General features: G+C 48.7%; 1 protein-coding gene across 2 annotated transcripts in view; it reads right to left on the reverse strand.

Annotated features, from left to right (window-relative positions):
• The window catches only part of NCSTN (nicastrin), a 45,229-nt gene that overhangs the window by 17,225 nt on the left and 8,373 nt on the right, over nt 1-19,631 (reverse strand). Inside the window, exons 3-12 of one of the 2 annotated variants that reach the window (XM_029581675.1) lie at nt 19,349-19,472; nt 17,774-17,886; nt 17,055-17,200; nt 16,431-16,581; nt 15,158-15,264; nt 6,686-6,838; nt 5,120-5,224; nt 4,803-4,880; nt 2,943-3,112; nt 63-165 (exon numbers count right to left, since the gene is read on the reverse strand). In XM_029581675.1, the coding sequence (XP_029437535.1) occupies nt 63-165; nt 2,943-3,112; nt 4,803-4,880; nt 5,120-5,224; nt 6,686-6,838; nt 15,158-15,264; nt 16,431-16,581; nt 17,055-17,200; nt 17,774-17,886; nt 19,349-19,472 (1,250 nt within the window). Of the gene's footprint in view, nt 1-62; nt 166-2,942; nt 3,113-4,802; nt 4,881-5,119; nt 5,225-6,685; nt 6,839-15,157; nt 15,268-16,430; nt 16,582-17,054; nt 17,201-17,773; nt 17,887-19,348; nt 19,473-19,631 lie in introns of both variants that reach the window. The other variant, XM_029581674.1, reaches the window with a different exon arrangement.

The raw sequence follows: 19,631 nt of genomic DNA on the forward strand, positions 1-19,631 counted from the left end.
CAGCTCCCCAGCAAAGAGGACTTTTTTTTTTTTTTTCTCACAAGCAAGGAAATAATAAAAACCTGGGCTGTGTCGTTCAGAAAGGTCAGGGCTTCGTCCGGGCTGATCCCCTCTGGATAATTCGGCACAATGTTCTCCACGGTGTCGTAGATGCTGTGGAAGTACCTGACAAAGAAGAAAAGGCAAAAAGCGTGAGAGATTTGGGGAGGCTGGGATGTATAAAAAGTAATAAATAAATAATAAACACTAAAAGGCCCATATACGCGAGTACGCAGGGAAAAACCGCCGACAAAGGAGAGAAGCACGGGGCAGAGCCTTAGTGCGTCGAACCACGCTCAGTGTAAATCACCCGCACCAGACAGAAGGCAGAGCCTTTCACTGGCAAGCCCTTAGAACTCTGCCTCCTTCTTTAGATTTTTTTTTTTGTAAACTTTAAGAAGCGAAGAACAGAACACAAGAGGCACTTTCCTGTTCTGGAGCTGGGGAGCAGAGGGAGCTGGAACCACCGGCTTCCTGCCCCCGAACAAGTAAGGTTCCCCAAGCCCCTGCTCGTCCACCTCAAGACCCGGAGGGATAGCCCCACCAGGGCCTGCCAACCTCCTGGGAGGAATCAGCAAACTTTTCCTCTTTTTTTTTTAATTTAGACGAGACTGCAGGTATGCACATCCACCATTGACAGAGAAATACTAAGGGACTGCAGGAGGCACACTAGGTTATATGGCAGTGTCAGTAAAACTCTCTCTGTCTCCATCTGCTGGCGAGAAGGCAGAAACCCAGGAGTCTGGACTGATCTGGATTATGTACAGGAAAGCACACCCTTTTCCTTTTGGCTTATCTTCAGGCAACTTATGAACTTTGTTCTCTCCGAGAAGCTTGATCATCTCCTCCAAGTCCCAACCAAAGAGCAATTTCCCCTTGAAAAGCAAGGCTCTCAACTGAGACTTGGATGAAATGTTGGATGACCAATTCCTCAACCAGAGGAACCTCTGGGCCGAAACCGTTGAGATCATTCTCCTGAAGGAGGTCTTAAGGAGATCATATAACGCATCAGCACCAAAGGCCACCAAAGCTTCCAGCTGCTCCACCTAATGCGTCTCAGAATCAGACAAGGACCTGTCTGCTTGCAACTGCTGAACCCAGCGCAAGCCTGCCCTCAACATGAAACTGCTACACACAACCGCTCAAATGCCAAGGGCAGACTTTAAAAAAAAATCTTCTTGAGGTGCACTTCCAACTTCCTATCCTGAAGGTCTTTCAGGGCTGTAGAACTGGCAACTGGAATAGTCTTCTTAGTAATAGCCGAAACCAATGCATCCACCTTTGGGACCTTCAGGAGCTCAAGTGTATTCTCTGGCAAAGGATACAAATTATCCACGGCTCTGCTGACCTTCAAGCCTATATCAGGAGCATTCCACTCCCGAAACACCAAGTTGACCAACTTGTGAACTGGAAAAGACCTTGTTGGACCCCGGAGGCCAGCCATGACCTGGTCCATTTCTTCCAGCCTCGATTCCTCTCGTGGCATCTTTATACCCAGTTCTTCCAGAACAGCGGGTATCAGGGGATCCAGCTCCTTCTTGTGGAATAGCCGAACCACCTTGAGATTATCCCCTTCCATAACCAGGCTCTTGGTCAGTGCCTGATCCGGGTCCTGATCTGCCAAACTCGGATCCAACCCCGGTGGGCCCTGCACCCGCGGATCCTCTGCTTCTGAAGCCTCAGAGGAGCTCTCCGTGGCAGCAGTCAGTGCCGAGGCCCCTGGTACCCTCATAGCCCCCGCAGCCCGGAAGGACCTGGCCTTTTTTGCCGGCCTTGGGCGCACCCAAGCCCCCTGCACACCTCTAAGCCGGCCTGCAGCTTTCCTGGCCTTATAAGCTTTATGCAATAGGAGAACAAAGTCAGATGGAAAGGTAGAAGAGGCATCAGAGTCCTCCAAGGAATCCTCCTCGCCTCCTGCGTGATGCCCCTCAGTATCTTGACTTCCCCCGGAGGTCCTAACCACTGGGGATAAAAGAAGAGGGAAATACCCCCCCTCCCACCCGGCTCGCGAGGCAGCAGAGAATGTGGAAAATGGCAGTCATTCCCACGCTTAGTGGGAAGGGGTTGTCCACAGTCTTCCTCGCTGGAGAGAGCCTCCCGGGCTCGCAGTGCCTGGCCAAAGTGACTGTCGCTATCCTCGCCGTGCCCTTTCCCCCGGAGAGACACCGAGAGCGTCGGCCATCGTGCGAGAGGCACGCATGCGTCTCCAACGGAGCGGCAGCACAACCCGTGCAGCATGAAAAGGTGGCGCTGAGCCGCAACAACGTAAGAGCCGCTGCAGGAACGGCAAAAGAGAAGCAGAGCCGCCGACCGCCTGTATAGAAGAATCGGGGTAAAGCTTGACGTCTCACGGCACCCTCTTTTTTTTTTTTTTACTTCCTTTTCCTGGCAGCAGGCTCTGTCCATCCTTCAGGATGAGGGAAGTGGAAGCCCCAGTTTTCTGCCCTGTCCAGTGATGAAGTACAGAGCAATAAAAGGGTCCCCATCTGTTCGTCCGCCTCACAAACCGGGGGGGGGGGGGGGGGGGTGGCCCCATCAGGACCTAACAATCCCCTGGGAGGCAAGCAATGCTGGATCTTCTACTCTCACTTATCTTAATATTTTTTTTAATTTATTATTTTTTTTAAATCTCAGACTGCAGGCTTTGCCCCTCCACCATCTGATGGAGACACAGAAATACTAAGGGACGGCAGGTGGCACCTGGTCTTAAGTGGCAGTGTCAGTAAAACTTTCTCTGTCTCCATCTGCTGGAGGGGAGGCAAAACGCAGGAGTCTGGTCTGATCTGGATACGTACAGGGAAAAGTCTTTTTTTTTTTGTTCTCTTTGATCTTTTACATAGACTCCCCGGAGGTAAAGAACATCGCACGGCTGTTTTGTAACAAATCCTGGGGAAGAGCGCTACCTGTTCTGGAAAGCAGCCCGGTGGTCGGTCAGCACTGCCCCGGGGACGTCTCGGGCTCGCAGGAAACGCTGGAAGGAGGATGGCGGGAGGGGCAGAGAGGGGTTCACCTGCTGCAGGGTCACACTGGTGTTCAGGCTGGCCTTACTCAGGGCATCCACCAAAGACCGTACCTGAACACAAAGAGGAAAGGGGGAATCAGAGACAGAAGGCCGGGCCTTCTTTATAATCACAGACTGTTTCATTGTTCCACACTGCAAGGCAGCGAAGACACAACTTAACGCCTCCGGTGGGAGGAAGCAGACTGCACTGTTCAGAGCACTTCCTAGGCATTCAGCCTGCTCAGCCCTTACAGGCAGGTCACAGAGGTTCCCGACAGGAGGAAATCAAAATGCAAACACTAGAGTGACAATAGCTGAAGGCATTATCAGAATTAGCACATCACATCAGCCCTGCTCAGAAAGAACAAGGTGCAGGGGGAGAGGGGATATTAGGCTCCGTGATGTGGTTATCTGGCCATAGGGAACTGGATGGAAACCATCAAGTCGTCTAACCTGATCAAATGGTCTTCAAATTCAAAGCAGCTTGGGCCATCAAGAACACATCTGACCCAGACTCCTTGTGCTAATTTTCCAACCCATCCTGTCCTAGAGGTGACAAGCTCTGTATCCCTGCGCCCATCCCCTGAGCCCTCCCGTCCTAGAGGTGACAGGCTCTATATTCCTGCACCCATCTCCTGAGCCCTCCAGTCCTAGAGATGACAGGCTCTGTATCACTGCACCCATCCCCTGAGCCCTCCAGTCCTAGAGGTGACAGGCTCTGTATCCCTGCATCCATCCCCTGAGCCCTCCAGTCCTAGAGATGACAGGCTCTGTATCCCTGCTCCCATCCCCTGAGCCCTCCCGTCCTAGAGGTGACAGGCTCTGTATCCCTGCGCCCATCCCCTGAGCCCTCCAGTCCTAGAGGTGACAGGCTCTGTATCCCTGCTCCCATCCCCTGAGCCCTCCAGTCCTAGAGGTGACAGGCTCTGTATCCCTGCGCCCATCCCCTGAGCCCTCCAGTCCTAGAGGTGACAGGCTCTGTATCCCTGCTCCCATCCCCTGAGCCCTCCAGTCCTAGAGGTGACAGGCTCTGTATCCCTGCTCCCATCCCCTGAGCCCTCCAGTCCTAGAGGTGACAGGCTCTGTATCCCTGCTCCCGTCCCCTGAGCCCTCCAGTCCTAGAGATGACAGACTCTGTATCCCTGCTCCCATCCCCTGAGCCCTCCAGTCCTAGAGGTGACAGGCTCTGTATCCCTGCTCCCGTCCCCTGAGCCCTCCAGTCCTAGAGATGACAGACTCTGTATCCCTGCTCCCGTCCCCTGAGCCCTCCAGTCCTAGAGGTGACAGGCTCTGTATCCCTGCTCCCGTCCCCTGAGCCCTCCAGTCCTAGAGATGACAGACTCTGTATCCCTGCTCCCGTCCCCTGAGCCCTCCAGTCCTAGAGGTGACAGGCTCTGTATCCCTGCTCCCATCCCCTGAGCCCTCCAGTCCTACAGGTGACAGGCTCTGTATCCCTGCTGCCATCTCCTGAGCCCTCCAGTCCTAGAGGTGACAGGCTCTGTATCTCTGCCCCCAACCCCTGAGCTCTCCAGTCCTAGAGGTGACAGGCGCTGTATCCCTGTGTCCATCCCCTGAGCCCTCCAGTCCTAGAGGTGACAGGCTCTGTATCCCTGCCCCCAACCCCTGAGCTCTCCAGTCCTAGAGGTGACAGGCTCTGTATCCCTGCTCCCATCCCCTGAGCCCTCCAGTCCTAGAGGTGACAGGCTCTGTATCCTTGAGCCCTCCAGTCCTAGAGGAGGGAAAGAGAACTGGAGGGTTTTACCTGTTCTTGCACAGAGCTGTTCCTTTGAGAGACAGGGTCTGTGTGCACCCACAGAAGCGAGTCGTTTCTCAGGGCAACCTGGATGTGGGGAAACAAGCAGAAACTATATGATTTTGAATCACAGCTCCGCGGAAAGCTCTCCTCTAGCCCCAGCCTGACAGTAGGAGAGTGTACACTCAGAGAAACTACAAGGACTTCTCTAACAGCAGCCACTGAAGGCTGCAAGGATGACCGGGTCATAATCGGAGCCCCTAGGCATGCAATCCTAAATCCACTTGTCCTCTAAAAGCGGTGGCACGAGCCCACGCACTCCACACCTGGTTCAGTTCCAGGAACGCGTGGATATTTTCCAGTCCGATGGGAAATTTGCCGGCTTCCATATCGTACACCATCCGAGAGCTGCCGATGTAGTCGAAGGCCTCCTGTGGGAAGGGGAAAGAGAACGCAAAAAGCTGTTTTAGGCGAGGCCACACGTGGCAGGCGGCACCTTCGTTATGACGGGCTGCGGGCGCACGAAAAAAAACAACCAAAAAACACACAGCACGAGCTCAGTTCAACAAGGAACGTTGGGCAGTGCCCAACTGAGCCAGACTGGGTTTCACACCGGCGTGAAGTAGGCCTCATGCCTACATGCTTTGTGCTGGATTGGACTGTCTCTTTAGGCGGAGGGGCGAATGTCATCTCCCAATACCACAGGGCTAATTTCTTCCTACCCCAGTTACCTGCTGATAAGGTGCAAACAAACCTGCAGGAGCAAAACGCGCTGTGAACAATGACTTAACAGAGCAATCATTACATGCATACTTACACCTGCATTAAGTGTCTTCTTTGCACTCCCAAGATATCTCTTTGGCTTTTCTTTCATAGGTTAAGAAAGGGGCCCACTAAATCTATCCTTGCCCTGGCGAATTCCAGGAAGAGCCAAAGAATGCCAACAACGCTAGGTATACATTTGGGTTCCTTTTGGATCCTGGTTAGCCTGATGAGGTTCCAGATTGGGAACCGAAATGGCAGCACATTTTTTTTGTGTGGTTTTAAGTTCGCTGCACGCTAATAAATCTATGACCTGTTTTAGGCATATCTGGCTTACCTGCCTTTTCTCCATAGCACTACCCTGTAACACTATACACTTGCAGCAGCAGCAGCAGCACAGCTGCCCATACTGAGCTGTCATGGTGACGCAGGCGCACCTCAAATGCACAGTAAATGGCTGAAAAGTACAACTGCATTGCGGGGTTGCATGCCGCGTGGCTTCAAGGACCCCAACAGAGGAGAACGGAGGCAGAGGTTCAAACCTTGAGGGCCACTCCATGGGCTCAGCAGCCAAACAGTTCTCTAACAGTATCACATAGATTCTGGTGCATGCCTCTATGAGGGCAAAAGGTGGGGGCGGGGTTACAGAGAAAAGCAGGGAATATTCACAGGCTCCCTGGAGATAAAGAGTAATCCATGGAACTGTGCATTCCAGGGAAAAAATTCAAATTACAAAATGTGACCCTCCCCTCCCAAAACACAGGGAAATCCCCAAACTTTCCACAGGCACTGGTGTCTACGATGCTCAGATATTAGTATAATTATGGCTCTAAATCAGAAAAGGCAAATGTACATAAAACATACATAAACATACATAAAATGTACATAAAACACGAAGAGCCCAGAAACCAGAGATATTGCTTGCTCTAAATAAACTGTGTTTTCAAATAGCATGAAACCTATTAGGAGAAGAGTTAGCCTTCTCTTTACTGGGCAAAATGACAGACAAACTGTCCAAGAAATACAGCTTGTGCTGGTTTCTGCGTATACTCGAGTTGTAGGGATTTTGAGTGGCTTTTGAGGCAGATCCGAGCAGAAGTCGCATTTACTAGCCCTGGCTGCGCCCTTACCCCCTGGAAGAAGGCGAACATGACGTTCCGCGGCAAGGCCTGGAGGTCTGCGACTTTCTGGAGCGCTTTGGCTGCGGCCAGCTGGGTGACGAACCCCGAGACGGTGCTCTCGGCTCCGGGGGCCACATCCCAGAAGAAGGAGCGACTGTCCAGCTGGGAGAACCGAAAAGTGAAAAACGGAGTGAACATTAATAAACCAAACCAAAGACGATATTTTGATGATCTGACCTATGAAGTTAGGTTCAAGGAGTCAAGTTATTTAAGGGAGAGATGGGAAGGGTGAGGGGTGCCTTTACAACATTATTCAGACATTTAGAGGGAGGAAGGAAGGATTCAAAGAGAATGGAGTTTGTCAGTTCTCCATCTTCACTGGGGTAGGAGACGAGGTGATGGGCTTAAACCACAGCCGGGGAGATATAGGCTAGAAATTAGGATGAACTTTGTACTTGTGAATGAATGCTCGGGCACTGGAATGAGATACTTAGGGAGGTTTTTAAGAACAGGACGGAGTTACATCTATCCAATATGGCTGAGGTGTAGTGGATCCAGTTTTGGGGCAGGGGATAGACTAGGTGACGTCAAGGCACATCCCAATCCCCGTGATTCTGTGATCCTTTTGTGTACAATAATGCACTAGTTGGATTATTCAGCTTTTTAATTCCCACTAAGAACATAAGAACTTGCCATGCTGGGTCAGACCAAGGGTCCATCAAGTCCAGCGTCCTGTTTCCAACAGAGGCCAAACTAGGCCACAAGAACCTGGCAAGAACCCAAACACTAAGTAGATCCCATGCTCCCGCTGCCAGCAATAGCAGTGGCTATTCCCCTAAGTCAATGGACTTCTCCTCCAAGAACGTATCCAAACCTTTTTTTAACCCATCTACACTAACTGCACTAACCACATCCTCTGGCAACAAATTCCAGAGCTTTATTGTACGTTGAGTGAAAAAGAACTTTCTCCAATTAGTTTTAAATGTGCCACATGCTAACTTCATGGAGTGCCCCCTAGTCTTTCTATTATCTGAAAGAGTAAATAACCGATTCACATCTACCCGTTCTAGCCCTCTCATGATTTTAAACACCTCTATCATATTCCCCCTCAGTCGTCTCTTCTCCAAGTTGAACAGTCCTAACCTCTTTAGCCTTTCCTCATAGGGGAGCTGTTCCATCCCCTTTAATCATTTTGGTCGCCCTTCTCTTTAACGTCTCCAGTGCAACTATATCTTTTTTGAGATGCAGTGACCAGAATTGTGCACATTACTCAAGGTGTGGTCTCACCATGGAGCAATACAGAGGCATTATGACATTTTCCATTTTATTCACCATTCCCTTCCTAATAATTCCTAACATTGTTTGCTTTTTTGACTGCCGCAGCATACTGAGCCGATGATTTAAATGATTTATCCACTATGACGCCTAGATCTTTTTCCTGGGTGGTAGCTCCTAATATGGAACCTAACATCGTGTAACTACAGCATGGGTTATTTTTCCCTATATGCAACACCTTGCACTTGTCCACATTAAATTTCATCTGTCATTTTGATGCCCAATCTTCCAGTCTCGTAAGGTCTTCCTGCAATTTATCACAAACCACTTCTGATTTAACTACTCTGAATAGTTTTGTATCATCTGCAAATTTGATTACCTCACTCATCGTATTCCTTTCCAAATAATTTATAAATATATTGAAAAGCAACTTCCAAGTACAGATCCCTGAGGCACTCCACTGTTTACCCTTTTCCACTGAGAAAACTGACCATTTAATCCTATTCTGTTTCCTGTCTTTTAACCAGTTTGTAATCCACGAAAGGACATTGCCTCCTATCCCATGACTTTTTAGTTTTCTTAGAAGCCTCTCATGAGGGACTTCGTCAAACGCCTTCTGAAAATCCAAATACACTACATCTACTCGTTCACCTTTATCCACATGTTTATTAACCCCTTCAAAAAAAATGAAGTAAATTTGTGAGGCGAGACTTCCCTTGGGTAAATCCATGCTGACTGTGTCCCATTAAATCATGTCTTTCTATACACTCTGTGATTTTGATCTTTAGAATAGTTTCCACTATTTTTCCCCAGCACTGAAGTTAGACTCACTGGTCTATAGTTTCCCGGATCGCTCCCTGGAGCCCTTTTTAAATATTGGGGTTACATTAGCCACCCTCCAGTTACAATGGATGATTTTAATGATAGGCTCCAAATTTTAACTAATAGATTTGAAATTTCATTTTTTGAATTCCTTCAGAACCCTGGGATGCATACTATCCAGTCCAGGTGATTTGCTACTCTTTAGTTTGTCAGTCTGGCTTACTACATCTTCCAGGTTCACAGTGATTTGGTTCAGTTCATCTGACTCATCACCCTTGAAAACCCATCTCCGGAACTGGTATCGCCCCAACATCTTCATTAGTAAACACAGAAATGAAGAATTCAGTCTTACTGCAATGGCCTTATCTTCCCCTAGGAGCCACTTTAAACCCTCGGTTACTAACGGTCCAACCGACTCCCTCACAGGTTTCTTGCTTCAGATATATTTTTTAAAGTTTTTATTATGAGTTTTTGCCTCTACCGTCAACTTCATTTCAAATTTACTATCACGTACCCAGATGAACTCCCCTGCTAGCAGATGGAGACGAAGTCAGGTTTCAAAGCTGACATCACCCTATATAACATCCTTGCAGTGACCTCAGCCCTTCAGTTTCTCTCTGTCTCCTAGCAGATGTGGACATGCTTTCCCTATGGGGATCACAGTACCCTTTAGAAGAAGAAATTCTACATTTAAATTGGAGAAAGATTGAGCCCCGCTCTCCTGTGGCGATACCTAAAGGTCCCTCCCCCAGTTGAGAATTCCTGAGGTGATTTCTGAGATCCCTCAGAGGTGTGCCTTGGTCAGGAAGCCGGTGCCCGGCGTGGACTTTGCTGCTGAAGCAGCTGAAAGGCGGCGGGTGCAGGAAGCAGAGTGTGGCGGTGACAGCCAAAGCCCTCTTCCCCGCAGCCGCGGACCATCTCTGTACTGAGCCAGTGAGTGCTGAGCCCAGGTAAGTTTAAAAAAAAAAAAAGAAGAAGAGGATTCCTCCTGATTCAGAGACATTGGAGGGGGTTTCAGTAAGACTTCCTCTGGTCTCCTTGCTCAGCACACTGTACCGACATCATTCCCGATCCTGGAGTGGGTTGAGTGGCCCCTGGTGGGCTACGCCCCGCTTTAGGCTCAGTAGGCACACCACGTGGTAGGCTGCGACAGTGCCATCTTGCGCGCGTTTTTTGTGAGTCTTCCATTGTCCACATAGAGCATTGGTATGCACAGTGAGTGCTGGCTCTGTGCATAACACCGTGCACAACATCGCGAGCATACCTACGCGCATAACTCTCTATGTGCAGGTTCATCCTGAACCTCCCAATGAAGTGTTGCCGACTCACCCTTGGAACGAGGAGCTAGGGGATTGACTGTCCCTCTTCTACTGGCGGTGGGTCAAGATCACGTCGGACAATGGGTACTGGATGTCATATGAGAAGGATACGCATTGGAATTTCACAGCACTCCTCCGGACATGTTCATGATGTCTTCTTGCCACTTCCAGCACAAGAAGCAGGCAGTGGAGGCCACCTTGATAAGGCTCCTCAGGGTGAGGAATAAAGTTCCAGTACCTGCGCCACAGGAAAATATGGTGCATTATCTATCTATTTCATCGTACCCAAGAAGGAGGGTTCCTTTCGTCCCATCCTGGACCTGAAGAGTGTCAACAGGCACCTACTAGTCATTCATTTTCGCATGGAAACTCTGTGATAATGGCCGTACAACCGGAGAGTTCTTAACCTCTCAGGACCCTTCCGAGACCTACCATCATATTCCAATCTGGCAAGAACATCAATGTTTCCTACTCTTTGCGGTACCGTGCTGCCATTATTAGTTCCAGATGCTGCCATTTGGCCTGGCCACCCCCCCAGAACTTTTTCCAAGATTATGATGGTCATAGCGGCTGCACTGAGAAGAGAGGGAATCCTGGTTCACTCGTACTTGGACGACTGGTTGATCTGGGCAAAGTCCATGGAAGAGAGTCTCCTGGTGACCAGCAGGGTGACCTCTCTGCTTCATGAAATCAGTTGGGTCGTGAACATGGATAAAAGCAGTCTCAAACCCTCCCCAGTCCTTGGAATATCTGGGAATCTGGTTTGACACCAAGCAGGGCAAGGTCTTCCTCGCGTCCATGCGGATAAGGAAGTTGATGTCCCAAGTGTGTCAGTTGCAGAAGAGATTGGTGGTACCTAGACAGTGATGCTCTCATTCAGACCTGGCTGGAATAGGACTTACTATAAGCCTTCCCTGCGTGGCCCCTGCAGAGCAGGTGATGTGTGTGCCTGAAGTTTGAAATCAACACAGATATTCTGGCTTAGGCCAAGCCGCAAAGGAGTCTGGGTATTTGAAATTCTGGCCATGAGGACCTCAAAATGACCCTTGACGGGAGACTTTGGGAGACATCTGGACTGCATTTGGAGCTGTTCAAAACTTATGATGGAGGGTCATGAGGTCACAAAGAGCACATGGACGAGGTTACATTCTCACAGGATACCGTCTCGACTTCAGGGGCCCCGGTGAAATCAGAGAGTCCTGGAGATCTCTCCGAAATGAAAGATTGACAGGACAAAGAACTAATAGAAGATTGATGTGAGCGGCAGGCACGTGGGCCTTAATTGGCAAGGTGAGAGAAGGGACAGGGTACTTAGATTTTAGTTAATCTTATTTGGACACGAGGCACATGGTACGTGATTTATTTATTTTTTATTTATTTATTTTTTATTTTTATATACCGGAATTCCTGTATGCAATACAAATCAATCCGGTTTACAAGTAACGAAAAGGTTGCCCTGGTCTGGGAGGTTAGACTGGGGTTTTTTACATAGAACATTGAACAATAACAATCAACCATTGAACATTATTACAAGGAACAGTGAAAGTAACAATAGTATTTAACAAACAAATATTATTATTATAACATTATTCGTGTTTTGAGCTGAGTGTGTGTGTTCACATTTTACAAGGAACTTTAGTAGCGTATATAGTCTGCAAGTAATCGGTTAAATAATATAATATGAAAAGGATGACTGTTAAATAGCTATTGCGAATAACCAAGTCCGTGTATGAAATTAAGTGTCAATGTGTTAGTGACACCTTGCAATGGTTGGATCTGAAAGACAGGAGGAGGTGCCTAGTTACACTCTGGGAATTGGAACGCTTGTGATCCTGGGGATTAGTCCTACCAGTAGCTCCAGATTGGCCCAGGCGTCCGTGGTATGGGGACATGACGACACGCCTGGTGGAGATCCTCCCTTGCTTCCCACCACACAGGGACCTGCTTTAGCACACGAGGATGTCTTTATTCTGTCTTACGGTTTGGCCCTTGAGAGGACTCACCTAATGGAGTGTGGATATTCAGCAGCAGTAATTGCCACCCTACTCCGCGCGCAGAATTTCCCTACTTCCTTAGCGTATGTGCGGGTCTGGAGAGTATTCAAGGCCTGGTGCGAGGAACACCCCTCGGAAAGTCAAAATCCCACTAATTCTGGAATTTTTACAGGACGGCTTGAACAAAGGTTTGACCCTTAGCTCCTTGAAGGTCCAGGTAGCGGCTCTCTCCTGTCGGCTCATCCGGACATGGCCTATTTTCTGAAAGGAGTAAAGCACCTCCAGCCACCCATATAGTGGCCAGTTCCTTGTGTAATCTTAATCTAGTATTGACGTTTTTAGCAGGGCCCTCCTTTCGGCTGCTGCTCAGTCTTTCCTTGCACTTGTTAACCCTGAAAACGGTGTTCCGGTGGCTCTATGCTCGGCTCATCACATCTCTGAACTACAAGCTTTGCCGTGTCCAGAACTGTTCCTCTAGATGTCTCCAGGAGAGTTTCAACTTTGTACTGTTCCATCCTTCTTGCCCAAGGTAGTCGCGGAGTTTCATTTGAATCAGTCCTTATCATTGCCATCCCTAGACAGGCACAAGGACGCAGAAGAATACCGCCTCCTCCACCATTTAAATATCAGTAGGCTTTTGGTGCGGTATCTGGAGTTTCAGAACCGGTCCGCAAAATGGACCACTTGTTTGTTGTTCTCAGTGGAAGCAGAGAGGGTGAACCAGCTTTGCGGGCTACCATAGCTCGCTGGAACGAGGTGGTGGTCACAGCAGCCTATGTGGAGGCAGGAAAGCCTTTACCCTTTCAGGTTAAGCTTATTCCACTAGGGCTCAGGCAATCTCATGGGCAGAAGCTAGACTGCATTTTCCCGTCGTCATCTGCCAAGTGGCAACGTGGTCCTCCTTGAACACCTTCTCCAGGTTCTATTGCCTGGTGGACGTTCAGTCCTGAGAAGATGCAGCCTTTGCAAGGGTAGTGTTAACCGGACCATTTGGCTACACACAAGGAAAGTGAGAAATTACTGACCTGATAGTTGCGTTTTCCTTAGTTTAGACAGATGGACTCCGCATCCCACCCACAGCTGCCCAAGAATGGTGCCAAGGAATCGCCCATGAAATATCGATTCCAAGAGATTACAGGTAAGCTTTCACCCTATCCCTAGATCAGGGCATCTAGAATCTTGCTGGGATTCAGCATTTATGTTTGGTTGAGAACAGTTATGGTTGTCCATTTTTAATCAAGTTTTTCAATAGTATGTCCACAATGGCTTTTAAAGAGTATACTGAAGGGCTGAGGTCACTGCAGGGGTGTATCTAGGATGACGTCAGCTTTGAAATCTGACTACCTCTCCTCCTGCTGGCAGGGGAGCATAACCCATTGGTCCTGAGTCCATCTGTCTATACTAAGGAAAACAAAATTATCAGGTAGTAATTTCTCCATTCTCTCTTAGCCTGCCTTATCAATGTTTTACACTTAACTTGACAATGCTTATGCTTTTTCCTATTTTCTTCAGGTGGATCCTTCTTCAAATTTTATTTTGTCTAAAATAGTCGCTTTCACCTCACCTTTTAACCATGCCGATAATTGTTTTGCCTTTCTTTCACTTTTCTTAATGCATGGAATATATCTGGACTGCGCTTCCAAAATTGTTTAAAAATACAATGTCCTTGCCTGTTGCACACTTAACCATTCCAGCTGCTCCTTTCAGTTTTTTTCTATTTTCCTCATTTTATCAAAGTTTCCCTTTTGAAAATTCAGTGTTAGAGCTGTAGATATTGTCCCCCTTCCAGTCATTGGTTCAAATCTGATCATGTTATGATCACTGTTGCCAAGTGCCCCACCACCATTAACTATCTCACCAAATCCTGCGTTACACTAAGAATTAAATCTAAAATAGCTCCCTCTCTCATTGGTTCCTGAACTGATTGCTCCATGAAGCAGTCGTTTATTCCATCCAGGATCTTTATATCCCTAGCATGTGTACTGATATTACATTTACCCGGCCAATATTGGGGTAATTGAAATCTCAACAAACAAAGTGGAAACCAAAAATATATTTAAATCTAGCCTTAGAAGATGTCAGCAAGCCTGACGTGTAACATCAGGCTTGCTGACACCTTCTAAGGCTAGAATTAAATATATCTTTGGTTTCCACTTTGTTTGTTGCGATTCAATTGGTATGGTTAACCGTTGACTCCCTTTGATCAAACTGGGTAATTGAAGTCTCCCATTATTACTGCACTGCCAAATTGGTTAGTTCCCTGATTTCTCTTAGCATTTCATCACCTGTCTGACCATTTTGTCCAGGTGGATGGTAGTATACTCCTATCACTATACTCTTACCCAACACACATGGGATTTCTACCCATATAGATTCCACTGAGCATTTAGTCTCTTGTATGATCTTTATCCTGTTGGACTCTATACCCTCCCGGACATAAAGTGCCACACCCCCACCAAGTTGATCCTCCCTATCATTGCGATATAATTTGTACCCTGATATAGCCCTATCCCATTGGTTATCCTCCTTCCAGCAGGTCTCTGTGATGCCAATTATGTCAATCTCATCATTTGCTGCTATACACTCTAACTCTCCCATCTTACTTCTTAGACTTCTGGCATTGGCATACAGACATTTCAAAGTGTGTTTTTTGTTTGACAACTGAAAAGCAGGTTAATACACAGAGATACTTTGGAATTCTTTAGCTCAGGTGATTCTTTACTTATAAGCACATGGACTATTTTTGCTTTTATTGGAACCTCTCTGTTGGGATGCCCTAACTCTCCTGTTTCATTAGTATCCTTCAAGGATACATTCCTCTGAACCACATATACTGCTAAGTGACTGTCAGCTTTCCCCCTTGTTCTAGTTTAAAAGCAGCCTGGTTCCACTCTGGTTAAAGTGGAGCCCGTCCTTTCAGAAAAGTCTCCACCTTCCCCAAAAGTTTCCCCAGTTCCTTACGAAACTGAATCCCTCTAAGGCTTTCAATGCCCTTATCCTGTTGCTGTCTTTTCCCTTTAAGGATACCGAAGCAGTAAACTAGACACATTGACAGTGAGACAGGTACTTGCCCGAGTGGCGACGAAGACGACTTTGTCCTCTGGACCCAAGCTGCTTGAGACATTAATGGGTCTGAGTGAGCTCCAGATATTCCAGTCATTGAGAGCATCACAAACAGCTTCTGGGAAACAGACACATGTTTAACTCGTGTATCCTGTCAAGGATCTGACTCGACAGACAGGGCAAAACCAAAACACACAAAAGCAGACGCTTGGCATCAGTCAACAGAATCTGAACATGCAAGGCAAACTCCATAAGAAAACAGCAAAGCAGCACAGCAGTGACAGCCAAGCAATTAGACAATTCCAGAGAGGTCCTGAGTCAGGGGTTCCAAGTTCATCTCTGCCTCCAACTCTTTGTGACCTTTGGGGCTGGCCCTCTAGCTCTCCGTGCCTCAGGTCTAATCCCTGACTCGCTACTGATTGTGGGTGTGATCTTGGGCAAGTCACTTTCCCTCACTGTGTCCGAGACCAAGGTCCTGGCCTTAAACCTGGCTTTAGTAAGTTTTTCCCCTCATTCAATGTGTCACTTCCCATGTCCTCTTTGGTTTTCCAGCTCATTCGTAATCTGGACTGGGATTCTGGCACCACACATTCACAATTATCCAGGGATTCCTGCCCCTCCTCCGTTTTAACAGGGGGGGGGGGGGGGAAATCCTCTCTGGTCATTGCACCAACCATCCCGAGACCGGAAGCCAGACATCAGGGATCCCTGTATCATGAGCTCTAGATCTGGCCACCAGGCATGCAGCTTAACGATGACCTTGACCCCCCCCCAGCCACCATCAGGGACTGTGAACGCTACCTCTGCAACAGCCCCCGACTCGGGGTGCGGAAAACCCAACCCAGGGATCCAACGGGGGAACCTTCCATATGGCAGAGCACAGCACTGCCTCTTAGACATCACTGGGGGTCGACCTTCTTACCTTGTTTGATCTGGGTGGCCAGACGCTCTCTCTCAACTCGGTATTCACAGTGGGGCGACAAAAGCAGACGAAATGTGCAGGATACAGTGGGCAGCAGAACCTCACCCTGCGACGCTGCCCGAGAGATTACAGCTCTCTCATCTAAGGCAGCCGTCCGCAACTGCTGTTTAAATCTGAGGTTCAAATCCTGGCGTAACGGTCTCAGCCAGTCATTCCCCCCTTCGTTTTAACGTGGTAGCAACTTTGCCCCGAGTTGACAAAGCCTCTGGATAAGGCCCGGGCTGCCGTTGCTGCCACGGCGTAAAGTACTGAACGAGACGGGGAAGCTGTCAGGGGTTTCCCCCTCCCCCCATACTTGCCTGGGTTGATGTTGAAGGACGTCTGGAGCGAGTTGCGGCGCATGCAAGTGACCGTGTCGGTGACGGCGTGCATGTGAGAGAAGAGCTGCATGGCGCAGAGCGGGTACTGAGGGATGGAGCCGTTCAGCGGGACGTTGTGTTCCTGGTAGCACTGGGAAACGGAGGCAACACATGCAAAATTAGGACACATGAAAAGTGGAGGTTTAACTTCTGCTGATCCCGCCTGCCCGCACAATGCAGGGTACCACAGTCAAGAAAGGGCGAGAGCCTCTCTCTCTCTGATTTCCCCATTAAAGCTGAAAGACCCAGTGCCGGGCCAGATTACTTAAAGGGACTTTACAGGAAACATCAAAACCGTCTTTCTGGTGTCCCCCCCGGTACCTGGCAGTCTCGCCACGGCACAATGGCACTCGGCTACAAACTGCGCAAAACTCTCCCGGCTAAACGCTGGCAAACGCCACAAAAGCAGGGTGACAGACGGCTGCACGCCGGCACAAACCGTGCCCAAGACCGAGGAATCGGCCAGTGCTCGTCTAGAACCTTCCGGGCTTCCGGCAACCTCTTCCGGAGGCGACCGGTGCAAAGGATATTAAGTCTGGCGTTAGGCACGTAGAGGACGCTTACCTGCTTGATGACCTGCGTCTCATTTTCATCCTGAAGCAGGAAGATGGGAAACTGGAAATCCTCAAAAGACAGTCCATTCCCCAGGGGGTTCCAGGCCGTCCTGTTACAGTGAGCGTACTCGGGCCCACGGGTGCTGTTATAAATGCCTCGAGAGAGAGAGAGAGCAGAAACAGGGGGGATTGATTCACTACTGCTCCCTTCCATCCCTGCCCCAGTGTCTTGAGACATCGTCTTATCGCAGCTTAGCGCATCCATCTAGGAGACTGTGAGCCCTCTGGGGACAGGAAATAACCACCGTACCTGAACGTAATCCGCTTGGAAGGGCCAAAAAAAATCGGAATATAAGTCAATTAATTAAAAATAAAGCCTGGGAGCCTCAGCATAGAACAGCTGGAATGGAAATGCTAAGCTTAAAGGAGGGGAAGAACGGGCCAATCACTGGTCTTATGTTTGCTGGCATTTTTCTTAGTCTGTAACACCTTTATTGTATCTTGCGTGTTGCTGTAATGCTGTTGGCCTTTTATTTTTTTTTTTAATTAATAAAACCGTTTTGAATTAAGAGGGGAAGATTTAGCTCTTCTGATGTCACTTTGCTGAATTCTTACAAGCACACGATTTGCACGTTTAGGATCCCTCCTGACGGTGCTTGCTGATTACAACAGGGCTGCTTCCATTATTATTTCAATAGGTTTAGCTCTCCTTTATCCAAACTTTCTTACCAAAGCCGTCGTTGGGGCACGTAGAGTCCGGGGAAAAGCCTTTGGTGGGTCGGCGCTGGGAAACGGCCACGCCGGCTACTCGGGAGGTACCTTTCAACTTCTGCATCACCTCCCTGGCATGGAAAAAAAAAAAAAGCAGGAAAGGGTCGGACAAGTGGACACAAGGCGCTATGAAAAGCTCCGTGCAGGAGAAATCCCAAGATGGATACCGTGTGCCGCCAGAGGCTCCGAGCATGGCGCTGCCTAACGCTCACGTTGGTTAACCGTGTCCGCGAGGGAGTGCAGCTTGCATTTGGCATTAGGTGACGGACACGCCTCACTTACAATGAGATATCACAAAACGAATGCCGGAGGAAGATATTAACTGTTCCTAACGCACCCTCCAGCGTACACAGCTCTTTACAAGAAAATAATGTCAGTTCTGTTTTATTCAAATTTAGCTTCGGATGCAACCTCAACTACCTGCCAAGTTAGGATATCATTAAGAGAGATAATTCCTTGTCTGGCCGCTGCCACATGCACAGCGCCGACGACTATAAAGCTCCTCCCCCAAAGAGTTTACAATCTCAGACCGAACACAAGGAGGCAAAGTCACGTGAAGCTCACACGGCAGGGATGTGCCAGACTCTCCGCCCCGGGACAAAGCCCTCCTGTTTTCAGAGAGAAAGCACCAGCCCGCTTTCACTTTGATCCACGGATTCTGCACTCTATTTTTTTTTTCCCCCATGGAAAATACAGCAAAGAGGGGTGAAAATTATTCATTTTTATTTATTTTATAAAAGATTGGACCCTCTGCCTTTACCAAGCTGGTCTCAAGAAGGATTACAAGTCAAAATTAGATTAAAATTCCTGACACAGAGCCCTAGTTACAATGATCATAGGGAATAAGCTGTGAGGAGAGGGGTTTGTAGCCTTCCATCGTGATCTTTGTTTTCACAGGTCTCACAAACGTCACAGTAATCAAAGTGGATTTAAGGGAATGCCTGGTTAAAGAGCCGCGCCCTAACTTTTCCTGAAAGCGACATAAGATATCTCAAAGCGGAAGGGTAGCAGTAACCTGTTCCGTAGCTTCGGGGCACAGCAGCTGAAAGCGCGGAGTCTGGTGGAAGTTAATCTAGCAGAAGGCGGGGGGAAGCAAGGGAGGGATGCAATCGTCCCTCCGTTTTCTCCCACAGGAGTTTCCGTCTCTGAATGTAGTTAAAAATACCTGCATGGTTGAATAACGTGGGTACTTTTAGTCGGTTTGAGGGAGGGCCATTCACCAGTGAGAATGGTGGGAGTCGGTGAGCAGCAGTCGGGGGACACTCTAAGCTGAGCCTCTCCAGTTTCACAGCTCTCTCTCTGCCGACCACTGGATCTACGGCGCTGCTTCAGAGCGGCGGCATTTAAGTGCAATATTCAGATCGTTCCACTCAACAGATGAGAACCGGTGAATGGGGGAAGCTCGGACGAGCCTTTTCCCGGTCCAGCAATGGAATTCTTAAAGCTTCCTCCCTGGCTGGGGGATCCTAGCCTGACCTTGCACAGACGTGAAGGGCGGCTGCGGACAGACTGACCGTGCGACGGGCTCATTACCTGGTGAAGAGCTCTCCATCCAGCACAACCATGTAAGGCGGGGTTAGTCCGTCTGCCAGCACCCACTGCAGGTCCTGTTCCTTCTCCACCAGGTGGATCACTCCGGTGTCGCCATTCATGGAGGCTGCCAAGAGAAGGGAAAATGCAGTCACATGTGCACCGCAACCCCTCCCAACAAATAAATACCGACCCAGCTTCATAGACAAAGACGGGCTTGCCTCAACTTCCAAAATATTGAAAACAGCTGGACAAACACTAAAATAACTAAGATTTATTGCAATCC

This window comes from Rhinatrema bivittatum, chromosome 16 (genome assembly GCF_901001135.1).
Source record: "Rhinatrema bivittatum chromosome 16, aRhiBiv1.1, whole genome shotgun sequence".
NCBI lineage: Eukaryota > Metazoa > Chordata > Amphibia > Gymnophiona > Rhinatrematidae > Rhinatrema > Rhinatrema bivittatum.